Source organism: Coregonus clupeaformis, chromosome 16 (genome assembly GCF_020615455.1).
Source record: "Coregonus clupeaformis isolate EN_2021a chromosome 16, ASM2061545v1, whole genome shotgun sequence".
Lineage (NCBI taxonomy): Eukaryota > Metazoa > Chordata > Actinopteri > Salmoniformes > Salmonidae > Coregonus > Coregonus clupeaformis.
Genome location: NC_059207.1, coordinates 1,722,246 through 1,744,105, shown reverse-complemented (window position 1 = coordinate 1,744,105; position 21,860 = coordinate 1,722,246). Strand labels below are relative to the sequence as shown.

Genomic DNA, 21,860 nt, shown 5'->3' with positions numbered 1-21,860 from the left:
TCTCTTTTTTTCAACATTACAAATATAGAAAATAATGTTAATTTATAGAAAAATATTTGTATAATTTGACAACTGACCTGATGCATAAATGCACCAAAAAGTTAAGGAAGAATACATAATGTGTTTTTTTTATTATCACATTATGTAGAGTAAACAATCTAAGAATTTCCAACATTGTATCAACGTTACAACAATGCTAAGCAGTATGGCTTTTTACTATGGCTTTTAGTTTTTGTCAAGGCTTATCATTTGTAGCACAGTATCCAAGTTTCTCTTGAACAAGGAAGCGTTTGTCTTCTTTCAATGATCTTCTTGACGTTTGTTACTGAAATAAACATAGGGGAATTATCAGACCGTGACACCATACAGTAACACAGTTTAGTGTGAGAGAGAGAGAGATACAGAGAAAAAGGGTGTGACAACAACAAATTATTGATCAAATATTGATGTAAGCAATACATGCTGGTTTCACTCCATTGACAAACTTGTCTAAAATGGCACCGTATTCACTCGTTCTAATCAGAGCCCTAGTGCACTATATAGGGAATAGGGTGCCATTTCATACGCTTCTGGTTGTGTTCTGATGTCTACCTTTTCCCTGAGGGTTTGGAGGTCATGACCCAGAGTAAATACTCTTTGGCGGCCATGCTGTCTAGGACCTTGTTCACGTCGCTGGTGAAGCTTCCATCTACATGTCTTCTGCTCATTGGATCATTCCCCCTGCTCTCCTCAGCAGATCTAGGTACAATACACAAGATAACACACACTTGTCAGTGGTTCCACACACAATTCTTCTATACACAATTACCAACCATGTTGGGTTCAACTTTTAGTCGGCTGAAGCAAGAATACAAATTTTTTTCAGGAAATGTACCCTTTTCTAGTTGCGCATTATGACTATTGGATGATTTATGAAGTAGTGATCTGTAGCTGTAGTGATTCATTAGAGGACACCTTGGTTCCCTGAACAGGTGTTTATGCACACAGTAACTGTGTGATACGCTCTCTTCCAACCCAGTCAACACAGTCATCCGAGGGGCAAATATCAATAAATGTATCAATAAATGCAGAGCATAGTTTCATGGGATTTATTGGGCACGACCACATGAAATGTCAACACAGGCCTTAAGAAAGCAACGGTGCGGCAATGGATCAATTAGCTAAGTAGTTGATTATCTTTTCTCTCTCTTCTTCTCGCGTTAGACATGACACACACTATGTTGGTACTGTAGGGTGAAGGGAAGCCTACTCTCGTCTGGCCCGTCCTGATTTGAGCCAGGACACAAAGTCCTTGGCCGCCTGGTCCTGTAGGTAGGTGCTCACGTCACTGGTGTAGGTCCCGTCGGCATGGCGTTTGGATGGAGCACTAGATGGGGATAGAGAGGAAATGGTGTGATGGATACGAAACTCCATTCAACCAATGATAGTACTGTGACATCATCCTGGCTCAGGTAAAATGGCCTCTGAGTTCTTATAACTGTTTTTCACTAACTTTGCTAGTAAAAAACTCAAATATTGTATTTTAAGCGTTTGTATTGATATAAAAGTTGAGGATAAGTTGATCATGAAAATGGATGGGTGCTATTAGTTTCAAAGTGATGAGTAGTGTTAATAACGTCAAGTTACTTTGTTTGACTTGGAAGGACTCTGTATATGAATATGTTGCTACATTACTCTCCTTTCTCTGTATGTGCAAACAATGCCATAATATACATGGTGCTTTAGACAAACATTTTGGGATGAAGTTTAAATCTGTAATTTCTCCCTCCAAATCTTTGATTGTTCAACTCAAGATATACAGTATTCATCCCAGTAAAAGTTTCTAAAAGACTGAACTGTTCTTGTTGTCATTAAGAAAAATATATTATAATTTCTCCACCCCACAGTATCATACCAGTCATAAGCCAAAAAATATATAATATTACTCTGTTGAAACACTCACCCACTCCTCTTGGAGTTCATAAGCCATTGAACAAAGTCCTGAGCCCGCCTATCTTCCTGGTATTTACTGTAGTCGTTAGAGAAGGTTCCCTCTGAATGTCTCTTCACGTTAGACACGCCCCTCAAAGCCTCCAATAGTGAGTCTGCTGTCTCTAAGCTACAGGAGAATAATAATCTTTCATGCTGAAATTATGCTGATAGATGCCTCATTATAGTCTAATTTTGATTGACATTTGCTGTTGGATACATGTACATTATGTGTTAAACACTAGTCATTCCGTCTGTATCTTACAAGCTCATACTTTACGTTGATACTGTACCTTGTGTGCTTTTTTCCTATGATATGTTCTGAAAATATTTGTTAAAATATCCAATGGAAAATTGGTATCATTTCCCCCCCATGTAAAATATAATGTTTTCGAGCTGTACCTTGAGTTGTCCTCAGCCTCTTGTAGAGGGACCTGCCAACTGCTCTGTATGATGACCAGGAGGAGAAGACCAGCCAGGGAGTGGATGGCAAACATTGTGACCTGCAGACAGAACCACAATTGAGTAGCCGAAGACAGACATAAGTCCATTTTACATTGAGAAGCAAAATGCTCCATATCAATCATACATCCGTTGACAAAATCAAAGGTTTTGATACTCAGTTGTTCACAATGGAAAAACTCAACCAGTTTTAAAATATAGATTTTCCAAAAAAAATCCTAAATCAATCCAGACGTGTCCTGGCTGCAAGCAACTCACCTGTTCCTGTTAATGTGCGGGTAGATGAGAAGAAATGTGTGTCTGAGAGTGAGTGATCCTCTGCTTCAGTCCTGGCTCCTTGTGGTTGTATCTTGTTGACCTGACTGGCTGTGGGAGTCTTATATAGCATGGACATAAGGCCGGGTCTGTTCAGGTGGCCCAATCCTCCCACTCTCCCACTCTGTTACACCCATTTGTTACTCTCAATCCATTACACATAGGGCCCGTTTGGTTGCATTGGATCAACTCGCGATGAAACGTTTGTTTAAAAAGAAGATGTGGCAGTATCTATGCGAGAAAACAGCTGTCACTTAGGTGTAGAAATCAAACAAGATGACATCCTGTCAAATAGTGTGTGTGTGTGTGTGATATTTACTGTAAATGGGAAGCTGAGTCAGTGTTTGTGGATATTATTAACTATGATCGAATCAGAGATGGAAAATAGATTTTCTTTTTTAAGACAAGGACATTTCCATTGTTTGCCAGATCAAAATAAGGGCCCTGTTGATCATCCCCTTTTGGATAACATGAATTAATGTGTTATTAAAAGCCTATACCTGCATTACCATTTAGTAAATGTACTTATAAACCATTTTCAGATTATATGAAATTATTATATCAAATTAAAGTAATTTAGATTTTGATTATACAGTGGCTTGCAAAAGTATTCATCCCCCTTGGCGTTTTTCCTATTTTGTTGCATTACAACCTGTAATTTAAATGGATTTTTATTTGGATTTCATGTAATGGACATACACAAAATAGTCCCAAATTGGTGAAGTGAAATGAAATAAATAACTTGTTTCAAAAAATTCTAAAAAATAAATGACGGAAAAGTGGTGCGTGCATATGTATTCACCCCCTTTGCTATGAAGCCCATAAATAAGATCTGGTGCAACCAATTACCTTCAGAAGTGCGCAATCTAAGTGTCACATGATCTGTCACATGATCTCAGTATATATACACCACTAAGCAAGGGGCACCACCAAGCAAGCGGCACCATGAAGACCAAGGAGCTCTCCAAACAGGTCAGGGACAAAGTTGTGGAGAAGTACAGATCAGGGTTGGGTTATAAAAAAATATCAAAAACTTTGAACATCCCACAGAGCAACATTAAATCCATTATAAAAAAATGGAAAGAATATGGCACCACAACAAACCTGCCAAGAGAGGGCCGCCCACCAAAACTCACGGACCAGGCAAGGAGGGCGTTAATCAGAGAGGCAACAAAGAGACCAAAGATAACCCTGAAGGAGCTAAAAAAGCTCCACAGCGGAGATTGGAGTATCTGTCCATAGGACCACTTTAAGCCGTACACTCCACAGAGCTGGACTTTACTGAAGAGTGGCCAGAAAAGCCATTGCTTGAAGAAAAAAATAAGCAAACACGTTTGGTGTTTGCCAAAAGGCATGTGGGAGACTCCACAAACATATGGAAGAAGGTACTCTGGTCAGATGAGACTAAAATTGAGCTTTTTGGCCATCAAGGAAAACGCTATGTCTGGCGCAAACCCAACACCTCTTATCACTCCGAGAACACCATCCCCACGGTGAAGCATGGTGTTGGCAGCATCATGCTGTGGGGATATTTTTCATTGGCAGGGACTGGGAAACTGGTCAGTATTGAAGGAATGATGGATGACGCTAAATACAGGGAAATCCTTGAGGGAAACCTGTTTCAGTCTTCCAGAGATTTGAGACTGGGATGGAGGTTCACCTTCCAGCAGGACAATAACCCTAAGCATTCTGCTAAAGCAACACTCGAGTGGTTTAAGGGGAAACATTTAAATGTCTTGGAATGGCCTAGTCAAAGCCCAGACCTCAATCCAATTGAGAATCTGTGGTATTGTGTATTGCTGTACACCAGCGGAACCCATCCAACTTGAAGGAGCTGGAGAAGTTTTGCCTTGAAGAATGGGCAAAAATCCCAGTGGATAAATGTGCCAAGCTTGTGGAGACATACCCCAAGAGACTTGCAGCTGTAATTGCTGCAAAAGGTGGCTAAACAAATAAAACATATATTTTATATTTGAGATTCTTCAAATAGCCACCCTTTGCCTTGATGACAGCTTTGCACACTCTTGGCATTCTCTCAACCAGCTTCACCTGAAATGCTTTTCCAACACTCTTGAAGGAGTTCCCACATATTCTGAGAACTTGTTGGCTGCTTTTCCTTCACTCTGCCATCCGACTCATCCCAAACCATCTCTATTGGGTTGAGGTTGGGGGATTGTGGAGGCCAGGTCATCTGATGCAGCACTCCATCACTCTCCTTCTTGGTAAAATAGCCCTTAAAAGCCTGGAGGTGTGTTGAGTCATTGTCCTGTTGAAAAACAAATGATAGTCCCACTAAGCCGAAACCAGAATGGATGGCATATCGCTGAAGAATGTTGTGGTAGCCATGCTGGTTAAGTGTGCCTTGAATTCTAAATAAATCACAGACAGTGTCACCAGCAAAGCACCCCCACACCATAACACCACCTCCTCCATGCTTTATGGTGGGAACTACACATGCAGAGATCATCCGTTCACCCACATCGCGTCTCATAAAGACACGGCGGTTGGAACCAAAAATCTCAAATTTGGACTCCAGACCAAAGGACACATTTCCACCGGTCTAATGTCCATTGCTCGTGTTTCTTGGCCCAAGCAGGTCTGTTCTTCTTATTGGTGTCCTTTTAGTAGTGGTTTCTTTGCAGCAATTTGACCACGAAGGCCTGATTCACACAGTCCCCTCTGAACAGTTGATGTTGAGTTGTCTGTTACGTGAACTCTGTGAAGCATTTATTTGGGCTGCAATTTCTGAGGCTGGTAACTCTAATGAACTTATCCTCTGCAGCAGAGGTAACTCTGGGTCTTCCATTCCTGTGGCGGTCCTCACGAGAGCAGGTTTCATCATAGTGCTTGATGGTTTTTGCGACTGCATTTGAAGAAACTTTCAAAGTTCTTGAAATGTTCCGTATTGACTGACCTTCATGTCTTAAAGTAATGATGGACTGTCGTTTCTCTTTGCTTATTTGAGCTGTTCTTGCCATAATATGGACTTGGTCTTTTACCAAATAGGGCTATCTTCTGTATACCCCCCACCTTGTCACAACACAACTGATTGTCTCAAACTCATTAAGAAGGAAATCAATTCCACAAATTCACTTTTAAGAAGGCACACCTGTTAATTGAAATGCATTCCAGGTGACTACCTCATGAAGCTGGTTGAGAGAATACCCAGAGTGTGCAAAGCTGTCATCAAGGCAAAGGGTGGCTATTTGAAGAATCTCAAATATAAAATATATTTTGATTTGTTTAACACTTTTTTGGTTACTACATGATTCCATATGTGTTATTTCATAGTTCTGATGTCTTCACTATTATTCTACAATGTAAAACAATGTAAAAATAAAGAAAAGCCCTTGAGTGAGTAGGTGTGTCCAAACTTTTGAATGGTAGTGTAGATTTAAACACATTTATTGAAACAGTAGACACAGACACTGTAGGTACAAAGGTCTTCCAAGATTCCCTCTATAAAAACATACAGTATATTTATATTTTATATATTTATAGTCTCCTGAGTGGCGCAGTGGTCTAAGGCACTGCATTGCAGAGTGCTAGCTGTGCCACTAGAGATCCTGGTTCGAATCCAGGCTCTGTCGTAGCCGGCCGCGACCGGGAGACCCCATGGGGCGGCGCACAATTGGCCCAGCGTCGTCCAGGGTAGGGGAGGGAATGGCCGGCAGGGATGTAGCTCAGTTGGTAGAGCATGGCGTTTACAACGCCAGGGATGTGGGGTTCGATTCCCACTGGGGGCCAGTATAAACAAAATAAAATAATGTATGCACGCACTTAACTGTAAGTCGCTCTGGATAAGAGCGTCTGCTAAATGACTGAAATGTAATGAAATGTAATATTTGTGAAATGTAAAATATAAACCAATATAATGTATGGACATTAATGTTGATACCTCATAAATAAAACAGTGCAATCAAGGCCCATTGATAGATACAAGTCAGACAGGCTTAGTCACTGGCTGCTAAGTTTTTTTGGAGTATATATTTGGGAACTGGCTCAAACAACTTTAATAGGACAGGGAAACGTTCAATTACATTTACATCATTTAGCAGACGCTCTAATGCAGAGCTATTTACACGAGCAATTACGGTTAAGTGCCTTGCTCAAGGGCACATCAACAGATTTTTCACCTAGTTGGCTCGGGATTCAAACCAGCGACCTTTTGGTAACTGGCCAAACGGTCTTAACTGCTAGGCTACCTGCTGTCCAAATTAATTGCAAATGAATTTGGGGCAGTTTGGTTATCGTTGGGCAAGCATCAGGGCAGGTTGGGCATCATTTGTTCGAATGACATCAGGCAAAGCACTTCTGGAGGAAGTGACTCATGTGGGTATAGACATGCTGATTGGCTGAACCATCAAGACCATGGTCCTTGTCCGTGTACCACTGTAGTAAAGGGATAGAAAGAAGGAATTAGCACAGATCATTTGTTTATTGAAAAAGTGTTTTCATTGAGCAGGTTCATTGAGGTTTAAAGCTCTACAACCACTGATTGTGTAGATAACTCATCTCAAATCTAAAGATTTACCATAGCCTCAAAGTCCACTTGTTCCTCAACCAGAGCTTCGGCTATCTGAGCAGCTTGCTGAAAATGAACGTTGTCTGAAACAAATAGAGAGATAAAAATACATGTCTTACAGAATCCGATGTGACCAGTGTTTTCTTTTTCTCATATAATATGGTAAAGTCTCTTAAAAAGTATGTTCACTGATTAGTTAAGACTTTTAGCTTAATCAACTAATGGGTTTACAAAGTCAAATGAATAGTCTAGACTCTAAACATTGCATGGTTGTTAATTGCACACGTGGTGTGTTTTTAAAAGAACATTCCAGAAATACTAGAGGAGGCTTCACCATCTGCTGTCCCATGGATGAGAAGGTATTGCACTGATTTGAAGTTCTTAGCTCTGGCTGTCACTGTGGAGTTCTGTAAAATACATTTACATTTTGTTATTTCCGTGGAACGTAATAACAGTGTGGATAATACAGACCATAGTATAAAATTGTGTGTATAAATTGCCATTTAAAATGTTGCCTTTGGTAAACTTACGTTGTAGAATTCAAGATTTTCTGAAGGTTGATTCATATAACGTTCTGTGTAGATTGAATCTGAAATATTGAAAGTAGGGGAAAATGTATGGATAATTTGCAATGATTTACAATTATATATTTAACTAACATGTATATTATTGTAAATATATTAATAACATATCAATAACAGAATGGCATACCATAATACTCCCACTTGGAAACTGGGGCAACTGCCATTCCACATTTGAAAACTCCACTCCCAGCTCCCAAAACCATTGACGTGACATAACCTCCATAGGACTATAAAACACAAACAGATGATTTTGGCCTTGAATTCAGATAAGATTAGATTAATCAAGGCACACACACAAGATGATTGTACACGTGCTGCATTTCATTACATTGCACTTGATGGTCCGAACAGATCATATTTTCAAACCCTATGCTTAAAGAAAAACTTTAACTTACCCAACCCCAAATTGCTATTCTGCCTTTGTCGACAAAGCCCATATTGGTGAATTCCCTGAAAGAGAAAAGTGACTTGCTGTGATTGGGAACCACCAGTACAAACACTAATTCATTTAAACGTGATGGTCAATTGAAAGAGGTTCTAATGGACCATGCCCACTGATGGTCAATGTTCTAACTAATATCTCTACTGCCCTTAGTCTGTGAGTCATCACCGTCCCCCTGACGTGAAATAAGGAAGAGGAAAGTAATGTTGCATTCCAGCTGACCCCATGTGACGTCTGATCAGTCACATCATTAGCCTGGTGGTCAGATCATTATGTGCTTTAACCAACACCTCTGTCACGTCCGTTGTCCTGCCAGACAGGATATATTTAGCGTGAGTTGACGAAAGTGGAGATGAAGAGGAGTTAGATGAAGCACATAAAGATCTGTCCACCACGATATTGCATCACAAAGCTCAAACCATAAAAGCCTTGGAATCTCTAATTCAAGCTCTAAATATCTATGTAGATATATTGTGTTATATCATGTTGTCTTAATGTCACTTTGCAGTGTGACACAGTATGATACAAAGTAAGCTGTTTACGTCAGTTGGACATACTGTAGCTATCGACTTGGCTACTGTTCAACCACGGTTCAACCTTACTTTGCGGCCGTTATCTGATCTTCCACCTCATAGGTTCCCAGACGTCGGTAGATGGAGTGCATTAACTTGTCGCCTTGGTAACCACTTCCCCTTCCATCGAAGCTGGCAACGATGACCTTCTCCGTGCTCGCCAGGTATGCAGACCAGCCCAACCTATAGCGGTAGTCTGCTTTCTGACTGCAAGGCCCTGCATACCTGGAACACAAAAGAGAAATAAACACATTATAGTTAGGGTGCAGAGTTTTCCCTGACCACTTGAGCTCACCAGGAAACGCTGCAGACTTCTGAATTTAACTAGGGCCCAGAGTATTTCCTGCTCAAGTCATGTGGTCAGGTTTAACTCCAGGCCCTTGTTATTACTACAGGAATTCATCATAAGACAAAGCAGATCACGTATTCACAGAGATGAATTAATGAAGATTCGTACACATCAATAAGTAAGGGGTATTTCTTGGATTTGTCAAATCCAGGAGGCAAGGTCATCTGATACCAAAGATCTGTCGGGATAAACAGAAACATCCATCAATGGATATCAAGTTAGGGATGTCCCATTTGTTTTAATAGCAGTTGAAAGATTAAATTGAAGTCTTTAATAGTTGAAAGCCTTACTGAATTCCCCTTGCTTGATAAAGCCACGTCGCATGGTGGGCATGTGGATCTCAGACAGAAGGCCTTCCAAAGCCGTGTTGTCCTCAAGAACCTGAATCTCTAAACAGGACGGTGAGAAGATGCACTGTGACGGTGCATGGTATATATCATTTATTTCCATCATACACTTGTAAATGTAACTGGCCTACCTGAGCCAGTATCCCTGTTGTCCCTGAGAGTATACAGAGGTAGTCCAGGGCCTGTGAAGACCAACAAATATTTAATCAGTTGTGTGTGTGTCCTCCCAAATGATCTAGAAGCACTACTACTACTACTACAAAAACTATCATTTTAAAATAAATATACCGGCTGGGAGCTACAGTATTCTGATGACTTGACTGCACAAACGCTGTTGGTGTATTGGGTTGTGTAGTGTGTGTGTGTGTGTGTGTTGTGTGGCTGACGGACCCGAGCAGTCCATGCGGAAGAAAGAGGCATCATGGCTGAAGTAAGCTGAGTTGTATTGACACCTGTCCTCATTCAGGGTACAGGTCAGGCACTGGGTGGCGGGGGGAGTGGCTCCGAGAATGATCCTGACACACACACAGACAACTGACATGATTCTATTGGCTACAAATATAGAGCGATAGTACGTCATAGGTTATGCATGTTAGAAATGAACACCGCATGAGCATGACAGAACCAAGGCATGAAAATGAAAGAGTGATATTCTTACTTGTAAATGTTTCTCCCTCCTGGCTTGTCACCATATTGGTTGCTTGAATAGTATATGGCATTGTTAGTCACTTTTAAAATGTCAATGACCTCCCAAGCCCCCGTGGTGACAGCTGTTGCTGTGCCCTGCAAGGACCACATACAAATATTACAAATGAAGTGTGTATCATAACCATGTCTGGGTTACTGAGAAGGTATGAAGTTAGGTGTACTACTTAATACTTACACCTGTTACGTGATGAATATGTTTATAGCCGTCAGTGTCACTCATCACAATGTAAAAACTGGCTTTGTCCGCCGATAAGGTAGGATTAGAAGGTGAAAACTAGAAAACAAAGATAATGTATTTATTTACAGTAATAATCAATGCTTGTTACTTGGTAAATGATGTTCTTATGGCCCTTGTTTACATACATGGTCATATTGTTGTGTTCATATAAAGTACATACCCGTCCGATCCAACCTGTCTTGCTTGTCAAGTCAAGTTTCTGAAAACACAAAAAAAAAGTATATAATTTGATGGTTAATTGTAATTAATAGGAAATTAATTGTTTGTCATTCGTACAGTGTGACGGGGGGGGGTTTATGACGTACCTCTACCGCATTCTCGATCCAGGTGTTTCCGGCTGTGTTGAAGTCGTAGATCTGAAAGCGGAGCTCGTTCTGTTTCCTCTTCTGCCACTGGACAGCGATGCGTTCATCCGTTAACCAGCTGACTGTGGCTAAATAGTGATCACTGTAAAAATCACACGGAAACAACACTACTTGTCTCACAGCTTACGCCTAAAATGAATTTTTAAATTCCAAAGCAATGTGTTTCTCTCCTAATCTAACGGTAAAACATGACATTGTATAATGTATTGTGTACTACTGAGTTTCATCACCCTGCACCAACTGAAGCTGGCACAACAACTTCTGTGATGATTGATGTGTTTGCAGTATCAACCACAAATAGCTTCACCACTGGATTGGGAGTACCAGGCTAAAAGATGGAGAAAAAAATTACATTTATGCTATTCCGATGAAATAAAAACAAACTTTGGGTCTTTATAGGTTGCTTTCTTACAAGCAAGCACATCTTTAAAATGTATTTTTTTATGTCTTGTTTTATAATGACTATAGACACAGTATCAACGCATTAATATGTGACAATACAGAGTATATGACTCTATTCAAATACACAGTCGTCAAGAAAGGTTTCCGAATTGGGAAATCGCGGACCAATATAATTTTATTGGGACAGCTTAGACCTAAAAGTACCCCGAGTTGTGATAAAACAACATGCTTTTAACACAGAGGCCTTATGGTCCAGAGTCCAGTTCCCTTATCAACTGCCACAGAACCTCATGCCAATAATGACGTACTCCAACACACTTTTTAGATACACATCAAACATACATAAAGTGTAATCTTACCTTAGGATAGGGGAAAATTACAGTGTCAGGATACTGTTCCTTCCCATACCAGGAATACTCAATGTTTTGGACCAGAGTGTCGTTAAACTCAGCATAGGCCAGATACCTCCCTCCAGGTGACCACCACATTGCCTCGTAAGAAGAGAACATTTCCTCTAACAAACAAACAATCCAAAAACACTGTCAGGCCTACATCAAGATGGCACATCTATTTTGTGTGTTGTGTTTGCCTGTGTGGCTTAAACTCTTCACAGACTTCTGTGTTGTCAAAAGAGAAACTTGTTCACTAGGGACTGTATAATCACATTTTACACAATTCACATCACAGTGCTGACTAATATGGACTAATTATAGTAAGAGGTACAGTTAAAATCGGAAGTTTACATACACTTAGGTTGGAGTCATTAAAACTCGTTTTTCAACCACTCCACAAATTTCTTGTTAACAAACTGTGCATGACACAAGTAATTTTTCCAACAATTGTTTAAAGACAGATTATTTCACTGTATCACAATTCCAGTGGGTCAGAAGTTTACATACACTAAGTTGACTGTGCCTTTAAACAGCTTCCAGAAAAGGATGTCATGGCTTTAGAAGCTTCTGATAGAATAATTGACATCATTTGAGTGAATTGGAGGTGTACCCGTGGATGTATTTCAAGGCCTACCTTCAAACTTAGTCCCTCTTTGCTTGACATCATGGGAAAATCAAAAGAAATCAGCCAAGACCTCCACAAAAGAAAATGTAGACCTCCACAAGTCTGGTTCATCCTTGGGAGCAATTTCCAAATGCCTGAAGGTACCACGTTCATCTATACAAGCAATAGTACGCAAGTATAAACACCATGGGACCACGCAGCCGTCATACCGCTCAGGAAGGAGACGCGTTCTGTCTCCTAGAGATGAACGTACTTTGGTGCGAAAAGTGCAAATCAATCCCAGAACAACAGCAAAGGACCTTGTGAAGATGCTGGAGGAAACAGGTACAAAAGTATCTATATCCACAGTAAAACGAGTCCTATATCGACCTGAAAGGCCGCTCAGCAAGGAAGAAGCCACTGCTCCAAAACTGCCATAAAAAAGCCAGACTACGGTTTGCAACTGCACATGGGGACAAAGATCGTACTTTTTGGATAAATGTCCTCTGGTCTGCTGAAACAAAAATAGAACTGTTTGGCCATAATGACCATCGTTATGTTTGGAGGAAAAAGGGGGCACTTGCAAGCCGAAGAACACCATCCCAACTGTGAAGCACGGGGGGTGGCAGCATCATGCTGTGGGGGTGCTTTGCTGCAGGAGGGACTGGTGCACTTCACAAAATAGATGGGATAGGAAGGAAAATAATGTGGATTTATTGATGCAACATCTCAAGACATCAGTCAGGAAGTTAAAGCTTGGTCGCAAATGGGTCTTCCAAATGGACAATGACCCCAAGCATACTTCCAAAGTTGTGGCAAAATGGCTTAAGGACAACAAAGTCAAGGTATTGGAGTGGCCATCACAAAGCCCTGACCTCAATCCTATAGAACATTTGTGGGCAGAACTGAAAAAGCGTGTGCGAGCAAGGAAGCCTACAAACCTGACTCAATTACACCAGCTCTGTCAGGAGGAATGGGCCAAAATTCACCCAACTTATTGTGGGAAGCTTGTGGAAGGCTACCCGAAACGTTTTCCCCAAGTTAAACAATTTAAAGGCAATGCTACCAAATACTAATTGAGTGTATGTAAACTTCTGACCCACTGGGACTGTGATGAAAGAAATAAAAACTGAAATAAAAAATTCTCTAATATTATTCTGACATTTCACATTCTTAAAATAAAGTGGTGATCCTAACTGACCTAAGACTTGGAATTTTTACTAGGATTAAATGTCAGGAATTGTGAAAAACTGAGTTTAAATGTATTTGGCTAAGGTGTATTTAAACTTCCGACTTCAACTGTATGTAAGATTCACAGCTAGCATCTTGTATGTATTGCTTACCCTCATACACCCAATCTGGAATGCCATTTAAGATTTTGTTGTGTTCTCCATTGAAGGTCACCTGAATGGCCTTAGCGGTAGGGCTGGTCTTCACATAGACATTATTTTCCCACACAAATGCCTGTATGTGAGAGGAGCAAAGATATGGAGATACGTCTTAATGACTCAAGTTCCTCTTTCAACATGGTATAACACTGTAATATGCATAATAGTGTGCAATGTCTTTTGGTTGGCCTAGTAACCTGTAATATCATGTTTAGAGTAACAGTAACCAATTACATGTTGTGAATAAGTTATTTATTTGGAGCATGACGAAAATGTGATCTTTGAGCATTTCAGCTTTGAACTGAAGACAAGCAAAAGTGCATGTTGTATTGTTGGGTCAGTCCTATTGATGATGAGTGTTTGGAAGACGTGTTGAATTAAAAGCATATGTCACCCGTTATAAGAGTGTAATGGGTCAGCCTCTGGAAAAGCATAGTATATAAACAAATCCAATGGTTTCTCTCAAGTTTCCTTTTAACCTACCATTTTGTTGCCTGTTGGTGCCCATGCAAACAAATGGACTTCGTGAGGAATGTCTGGTGTACTGAGAAATGTCCTAAAATGAGAATAAATAAAAACGAACAGTATTAATGTCTGTTTGACAAAACACCATACAGTGCATTCGGAAAGTATTCAGACCCTGAGCACCTGAGCTCAATTTCGAGTCTCAGCAAAGGCTCTGAAAACGTATGTAAATAACGTATTTCTGTTTTTATTTGTAATACATTTGCAAAGATTTCTAAACCTGTTTTCGTTTTGTCATTATGGGGTATTGTGTGTAGATTTGATGAGGATTGTTATTTTTTACATCCATTTTAGAATAAGGCTGTAACGTAACAAAATGTGGAAAAAGGGAAGGGGTCTGAAAACTTTCTGAATGCGCTGTAAATGCGTCCCTATAAATTGTTTGCAGTAAACATGACATTTTATGGCCCTCTTCAGTTCCTCTATTTGTTGAGTATTGTTGACAATTTCCTGCACTAGTCCCATGAATAAAATGAAACTCCCTATGTTCTCTACACTGCATATGTAATTCTCAAAGTTAAAGGGATATTGAAGATGTGTTTATAGAACAGTTGAAAGAGACTTACGAGCTTGCCAAATCATAGAGAGAATATGAAGCTGTGAAGGAGTGTCTCCATATCTGTTGAAACAAATGAAGCAAATTATAATTAGGAATTTGATTAGTAGCACAGATCAATTACTTATATAAATTACTTAATACATTAATTCAATTTGATCAAAATTGCAGGGCAATTACTTTGGGCACGTAAGTCTGATTCTGCAACAACAACCACACCACAATGACATATCACACATAGCAACTTCACAGCAGGATAGCACAACAGCAACAAGTCATTAAATATCACAAGACATTACCTTAGTCCAATTGCTCTTGAAAGCAACATATTTTCGATCAGCAGACACTACATAATCATAGGCAGCCACTTGATCCTGTTTTTCAACAACAACAAAAAGGAACTGTGTTATACATGACACAAACACTCCTTCCTTCACCATACTTACATCCAAATATGCATAGACACAGACCGACACACACACCCACGAGGGGTATCTTACAAATGTGATGCTGCTCAGGAATTCTGAGTTGTTTCCCGTAATCAGGTTGTGAAGGAAGATGGAGTTGTCTTTTTTATGCAGATACTCATGGTCTATGGGGAGGGGAAAGAGGAGTTTAAAAGTAATGAACTAACTGACGTTTAAGATGAAATATCAGCACTGATGATTTAACATAAAGCCAAAGTGTGCCATTTGAATAGATCCAGTATATAGGCCTAGTATCATTTTTTATTGTTTCTTATCATTTTGTAATGGGAACATTGTAATATAATAATAATAAGTGTTGTGTTGTTGGCTTGTATCTAAACGTGCATCCTTCCAGGGTCAGAGTGTTGCGTAATACATTTCAGGCACGCAATTACTGACTTGATTAAACATAACAGCCATCCACTCATTTACATACAGTTGATTGATTAGGCTTCTAGGGTGTTTTACCTGAGATCCAGCGCATGTTGTACGATCTGGTCCTGATGGAACTATTGAAGACATCACTGAGAGTGAACGTCCTCTGAGCCTTCACTTTTTCCTCTGAAACATGGGGCTCAAAGATAGCATTCACTGATTTCTCATACTATACTGTATACTAGGAGGAATGTATGAGTGAAAAATAGAAAAAGTCATAGGCTACTGTAATGACACAAGATTACAATGCATGTACACATGATTAAACAGGTCTTGATAAACATTTATATGGATCTTGGGAGGAGGACTGTAAGGTTGTAACAGATATACAATATACATTTGACTGGGTTTGTAGAGCCGCTATAACTGAACTAAATATGTTAATAGGATAAAGTTATACAAATGTGGTACCTGCATATACAGTGGGGGAAAAAAGTATTTAGTCAGCCACCAATTGTGCAAGTTCTCCCACTTAAAAAGATGAGAGAGGCCTGTCATTTTCATCATAGGTACACGTCAACTATGACAGACAAAATGAGGAAAGAAAATCCAGAAAATCACATTGTAGGATTTTTAATGAATTTATTTAGATTTAGATTAGATTTTAGTCATTTAGCAGACGCTCTTATCCAGAGCGACTTACAGTTAGTGAATACATATTTTTTTTTATACTGGCCCCCCGTGGGAATCGAACCCACAACCCTGGCGTTGCAAACGCCATGCTCTATCAACTGAGCTACATCCCTGCCGGCCATTCCCTCCCCTACCCTGGACGACGCTGGGCCAATTGTGCGCCGCCCATGAGTCTCCCGGTCGCGGCCGGCTGCGACAGAGCCTGGATTCGAACCAGGATCTCTAGTGGCACAGTTAGCACTGCGATGCAGTGCCTTAGACCACTGCGCCACTCAGGAGACATATTTGCAAATTATGGTGGAAAATAAGTATTTGGTCAATAACAAAAGTTTCTCAATACTTTGTTATATAACCTTTGTTGGCAATGACACAGGTCAAACATTTTCTGTAAGTCTTCACAAGGTTTTCACACACTGTTGCTGGTATTTTGGCCCATTCCTCCATGCAGATCTCCTCTAGAACAGTGATGTTTTGGGGCTGTCGCTGGGCAACACGGACTTTCAACTCCCTCCAAAGATTTTCTATGGGGTTGAGATCTGGAGACTGGCTAGGCCACTCCAGGACCTTGAAATGCTTCTTACGAAGCCACTCCTTCGTTGCCCGGGCGGTGTGTTTGGGATCATTGTCATGCTGAAAGACCCAGCCACGTTTCATCTTCAATGCCCTTGCTGATGGAAGGAGGTTTTCACTCAAAATCTCACGATACATGGCCCCATTCATTCTTTCCTTTACACGGATCAGTCGTCCTGGTCCCTTTGCAGAAAAACAGCCCCAAAGCAAGATGTTTCCACCACCATGCTTCACAGTAGGTATGGTGTTCTTTGGATGCAACTCAGCATTCTTTGTCCTCCAAACATGAAGAGTTGAGTTTTTACCAAAAAGTAATATTTTGGTTTCATCTGACCATATGACATTCTCCCAATCCTCTTCTGGATCATCCAAATGCACTCTAGCAAACTTTACATTTACATTTACATTTTAGTCATTTAGCAGACGCTCTTATCCAGAGCGACTTACAGTTAGTGAATACATATTTTTTTATACTGGCCCCCCGTGGGAATCGAACCCACAACCCTGGCGTTGCAAACGCCATGCTCTATCAACTGAGCTACATCCCTGCCGGCCATTCCCTCCCCTACCCTGGACGACGCTGGGCCAATTGTGCGCCGCCCATGAGTCTCCCGGTCGCGGCCGGCTGCGACAGAGCCTGGATTCGAACCAGGATCTAGTGGCACAGTTAGCACTGCGATGCAGTGCCTTAGACCACTGCGCCACTCAGGAGATGACGGGCCTGGACATGTACTGGCTTAAGCAGGGGGACACGTCTGGCACTGCAGGATTTGAGTCCCTGGCGGCGTAGTGTGTTACTAATGGTAGGCTTTGTTACTTTGGTCCCAGCTCTCTGCAGGTCATTCACTAGGTCCCCCCGTGTGGTTCTGGGATTTTTGCTCACCGTTCTTGTGATCATTTTGACCCCACGGGGTGAGATCTTGCGTGGAGCCCCAGATCGAGGGAGATTATCAGTGGTCTTGTATGTCTTCCATTTCCTAATAATTGCTCCCACAGTTGATTTCTTCAAACCAAGCTGCTTACCTATTGCAGATTCAGTCTTCCCAGCCTGGTGCAGGTCTACAATTTTGTTTCTGGTGTCCTTTGACAGCTCTTTGGTCTTGGCCATAGTGGAGTTTGGAGTGTGACTGTTTGAGGTTGTGGACAGGTGTCTTTTATACTGATAACAAGTTCAAACAGGTGCCATTAATACAGGTAACAAGTGGAGGACAGAGGAGCCTCTTAAAGAAGAAGTTACAGGTCTGTGAGAGCCAGAAATGTTGCTTGTTTGTAGGTGAGCAAATACTTATTTTACACCATAATTTGCAAATAAATTCATAAAAAATCCTACAATGTGATTTTCTGGATATTTTTTCCTCAATTTGTCTGTCATAGTTGACGTGTACCTATGATGAAAATTACAGGCCTCTCTCATCTTTTTAAGTGGGAGAATTTGCACAATTGGTGGCTGACTAAATACTTTTTTCCCCCACTGTACGATGTGATATTGCAACAAGGTCCTGCATTTCTAAAGCAATAAAGCACTAGGCCTACATGTCTGAATGGCACATGCATTATGTCAAAGTGTCTATTTTATGCAGTGTTCTGTTAAAATAATACAATATTATTATCCAGTGTATGCAATGTTCTATTGTAGTAATAAAATACTTATTCTGAAGTTTTTTTTACAGTTATAATGGTAGGCTACAATTTTAATGGGTCCTTGAAAACAATTGGAAGTGGAACCACTCACCGTTCAGATACAATGATGTGGGCACTGCTATCAAGATGATGACGACAGCAAGCCCCAAAAGTCCCAACACCACCTTACCTATGCAATTCTGTCAAAGGTGAATAGAATGACCGAAATAAGTTATGAAAGAAATAGTTGTTTGAGGTATCTAGATATGCAACACTTATTTTTCAACAAAATGTTGTATTATCAACAGATTCTTGTCATTGAGTTTTTAAGTTTACCATCCTGCCGACTTGAAGGTGGTGAATGACAGGAAACAAGTTACCCACTCAACTGTTGAAGTGTAACTGGTGCAAAATAAAGTTCTGCGCAAGAGAATTTCTGTTAAATATTATCTCAACGTCAGTTATAAAGGAAGGGGCAATAAAATTCCGTAGTCCAAAGTAAAGTTAGAAGTTGAAACGTGTATTATTTTCCCCAGCGCCTGTCTTTGTGGAGAAGTTGATGCTTACTTACTGTCTAATCTATTAACGGATTGCATCCATACACATATTTCATACACAATGAAACCATCCACTTTGTGGTTGAACCGTTGTAGAACAAGAATAGCCTTCACCACACAAATTCGATAGGCATGCATTTTTTTAACTTAGAAATCCAGACCCTGAATTTATAGTATTTATTTTATAATTCCATTCAATCTGAATTAGGCCTAAATGTTTTCTCCCTTTTTTGAAGGGAATTGTTTGGGGATTTTGTAAGGCATATGTCTTTGTGAGGGCAGGCTAGTCACATATGACTCTTGAGTGAATATCAACAATAAGCTGATGTTTCATGTCTCATTGCTAATGGTATAAAAACAATGTAGCCTATTCACAGCTGCATTGGATGACACTGACTTCAAAGTTGGGCTACAGCTAATGCACTAGCATCTCCCTGCACATTGGGTCAAAAGGTTATCACTACTCTACAATACTAATGGCCATAAATTATATTTACAGACTTATTAATTAACTTTCTCCTTGGGTTTCAGGTCAGCATCCTCTCTTTAAGCCGTGTGGGATCTCAACAGATGTGTGCTAACAAATACAGGCCTACATTCAGATACAGTATACAGTGGGGGAAAAAAGTATTTAGTCAGCCACCAATTGTGCAAGTTCTCCCACTTAAAAAGATGAGACAGGCCTGTAATTTTCATCATAGGTACACATCAACTATGACAGACAAATTGAGATTTTTTTTTCCAGAAAATCACATTGTAGGATTTTTTATGAATTTATTTGCAAATTATGGTGGAAAATAAGTATTTGGTCACCTACAAACAAGCAAGATTTCTGGCTCTCACAGACCTGTAACTTCTTCTTTAAGAGGCTCCTCTGTCCTCCACTCATTACCTGTATTAATGGCACCTGTTTGAACTTGTTATCAGTATAAAAGACACCTGTCCACAACCTCAAACCGTCACACTCCAAACTCCACTATGGCCAAGATCAAAGAGCTGTCAAAGGACACCAGAAACACAATTGTAGACCTGCACCAGGCTGGGAAGACTGAATCTGCAATAGGTAAGCAGCTTGGTTTGAAGAAATCAACTGTGGGAGCAATTATTAGGAAATGGAAGACATACAAGACCACTGATAATCTCCCTCGATCTGGGGCTCCACGCAAGATCTCACCCCGTGGGGTCAAAATGATCACAAGGACGGTGAGCAAAAATCCCAGAACCACACGGGGGGACCTAGTGAATGACCTGCAGAGAGCTGGGACCAAAGTAACAAAGCCTACCATCAGTAACACACTACGCCGCCAGGGACTCAAGTCCTGCAGTGCCAGACGTGTCCCCCTGCTTAAGCCAGTACATGTCCAGGCCCGTCTGAAGTTTGCTAGAGTGCATTTGGATGATCCAGAAGAGGATTGGGAGAATGTCATATGGTCAGATGAAACCAAAATATAACTTTTTGGTAAAAACTCAACTCGTCGTGTTTGGAGGACAAAGAATGCTGAGTTGCATCCAAAGAACACCATACCTACTGTGAAGCATGGGGATGGAAACATCATGCTTTGGGGGTGTTTTTCTGCAAAGGGACCAGGACGACTGATCCGTGTAAAGGAAAGAATGAATGGGGCCATGTATAGTGAGATTTTGAGTGAAAACCTCCTTCCATCAGCAAGGGCATTGAAGATGAAACGTGGCTGGGTCTTTCAGCATGACAATGATCCCAGACACACCTCCCGGGCAACGAAGGAGTGGCTTCGTAAGAAGCATTTCAAGGTCCTGGAGTGGCCTAGCCAGTCTCCAGATCTCAACCCCATAGAAAATCTTTGGAGGGAGTTGAAAGTCTGTGTTGCCCAGCGACAGCCCCAAAACATCACTGCTCTAGAGGAGATCTGCATGGAGGAATTGGCCAAAATACCAGCAACAGTGTGTGAAAACCTTGTGAAGATTTACAGAAAACGTTTGACCTGTGTCATTGCCAACAAAGGGTAAATAACAAAGTATTGAGAAACTTTTGTTATTGACCAAATACTTATTTTCCACCATAATTTGCAAATAAATTCATAAAAAATCCTACAATGTGATTTTCTGGAGAAAAAAAATCTAATTTTGTCTGTCATAGTTGGCGTGTACCTATGATGAAAATTACAGGCCTCTCTCATCTTTTTAAGTGGGAGAACTTGCACAATTGGTGGCTGACTAAATACTTTTTTCCCCCACTGTATGTGAGAACTATATGAGTGTACATATTAAGTGTAATTTTTTGTACATTATTTTTTTATTGTTTGCTTTCCTATGAATATTTCTATTTTAGATGTATTGAATTGTCACTGTAACTCAACCAAAGGTGGTGGAATGATTCTCAAAGCTTAATTCCAGTTTCTGTGGTGATATAATGCCTTTACTTCAAGGTCAACAACAAAGCCCCCTATATTTTATTCCCAATGGTTTTATGACATTGTCATCACATCTGCTTTTTACATGACTCACAATTATCATCATGATGTCAGAGGCCCCAGCTTGTGAACTTATGCTTCTGGTTATTGGCGGATTCAACCAGTTTCTCTACATCACTGGTCTACATTGGACTTACTCCATCTCATGGACTTTGTATACAAGGCTTCAAAAATAGATAGGGAATACGGTAACTTTTACAACATGTCAACAGACAGACAAACAAGCAATTTTACAAGAATAACTAAGCAAAAAAAGCTTTTGTTTTTCACACTGCAAACGCTGTTGAGAGAAAGAGAGAGAGATAACTTATATAGCTGTCTTGATGAGTAAGGATACAGTAACATGGGCTGAAAAGGTACCATAACTAGTGGAAGGGTCACTGATG

The 21,860-nt window shown here is 40.5% G+C and overlaps 2 protein-coding genes across 2 annotated transcripts; both read right to left on the bottom strand.

The window, feature by feature from the left end:
- Positions 1–124: 124 nt before the first annotated feature.
- Positions 125–2,795, bottom strand: LOC121535958 (glucagon-1). The gene is made up of 6 exons (XM_041843195.2): positions 2,689–2,795; positions 2,371–2,471; positions 1,943–2,098; positions 1,250–1,366; positions 592–738; positions 125–325 (listed from the first exon to the last, which is right to left on the bottom strand). Exons 2-6 carry the CDS (start codon positions 2,463–2,465, stop codon positions 301–303), a joined length of 540 nt encoding a protein of 179 aa, XP_041699129.1. The 5' UTR covers positions 2,466–2,471; positions 2,689–2,795; the 3' UTR covers positions 125–300.
- Positions 2,796–6,541: 3,746 nt separating this feature from the next.
- On the bottom strand, positions 6,542–18,863 carry LOC121535955 (dipeptidyl peptidase 4). Its single transcript, XM_041843190.2, has 25 exons — positions 18,804–18,863; positions 18,580–18,667; positions 15,678–15,770; positions 15,243–15,334; positions 15,042–15,116; positions 14,753–14,805; positions 14,145–14,217; positions 13,617–13,737; positions 11,637–11,791; positions 11,106–11,203; positions 10,816–10,957; positions 10,671–10,709; positions 10,448–10,546; positions 10,223–10,347; positions 9,955–10,079; positions 9,696–9,746; positions 9,508–9,606; positions 9,326–9,395; positions 8,899–9,093; positions 8,250–8,304; positions 7,982–8,081; positions 7,801–7,859; positions 7,605–7,677; positions 7,280–7,353; positions 6,542–7,137 (listed from the first exon to the last, which is right to left on the bottom strand). Exons 1-25 carry the CDS (start codon positions 18,804–18,806, stop codon positions 7,045–7,047), a joined length of 2,250 nt encoding a protein of 749 aa, XP_041699124.1. The 5' UTR covers positions 18,807–18,863; the 3' UTR covers positions 6,542–7,044.
- Positions 18,864–21,860: the final 2,997 nt, after the last annotated feature.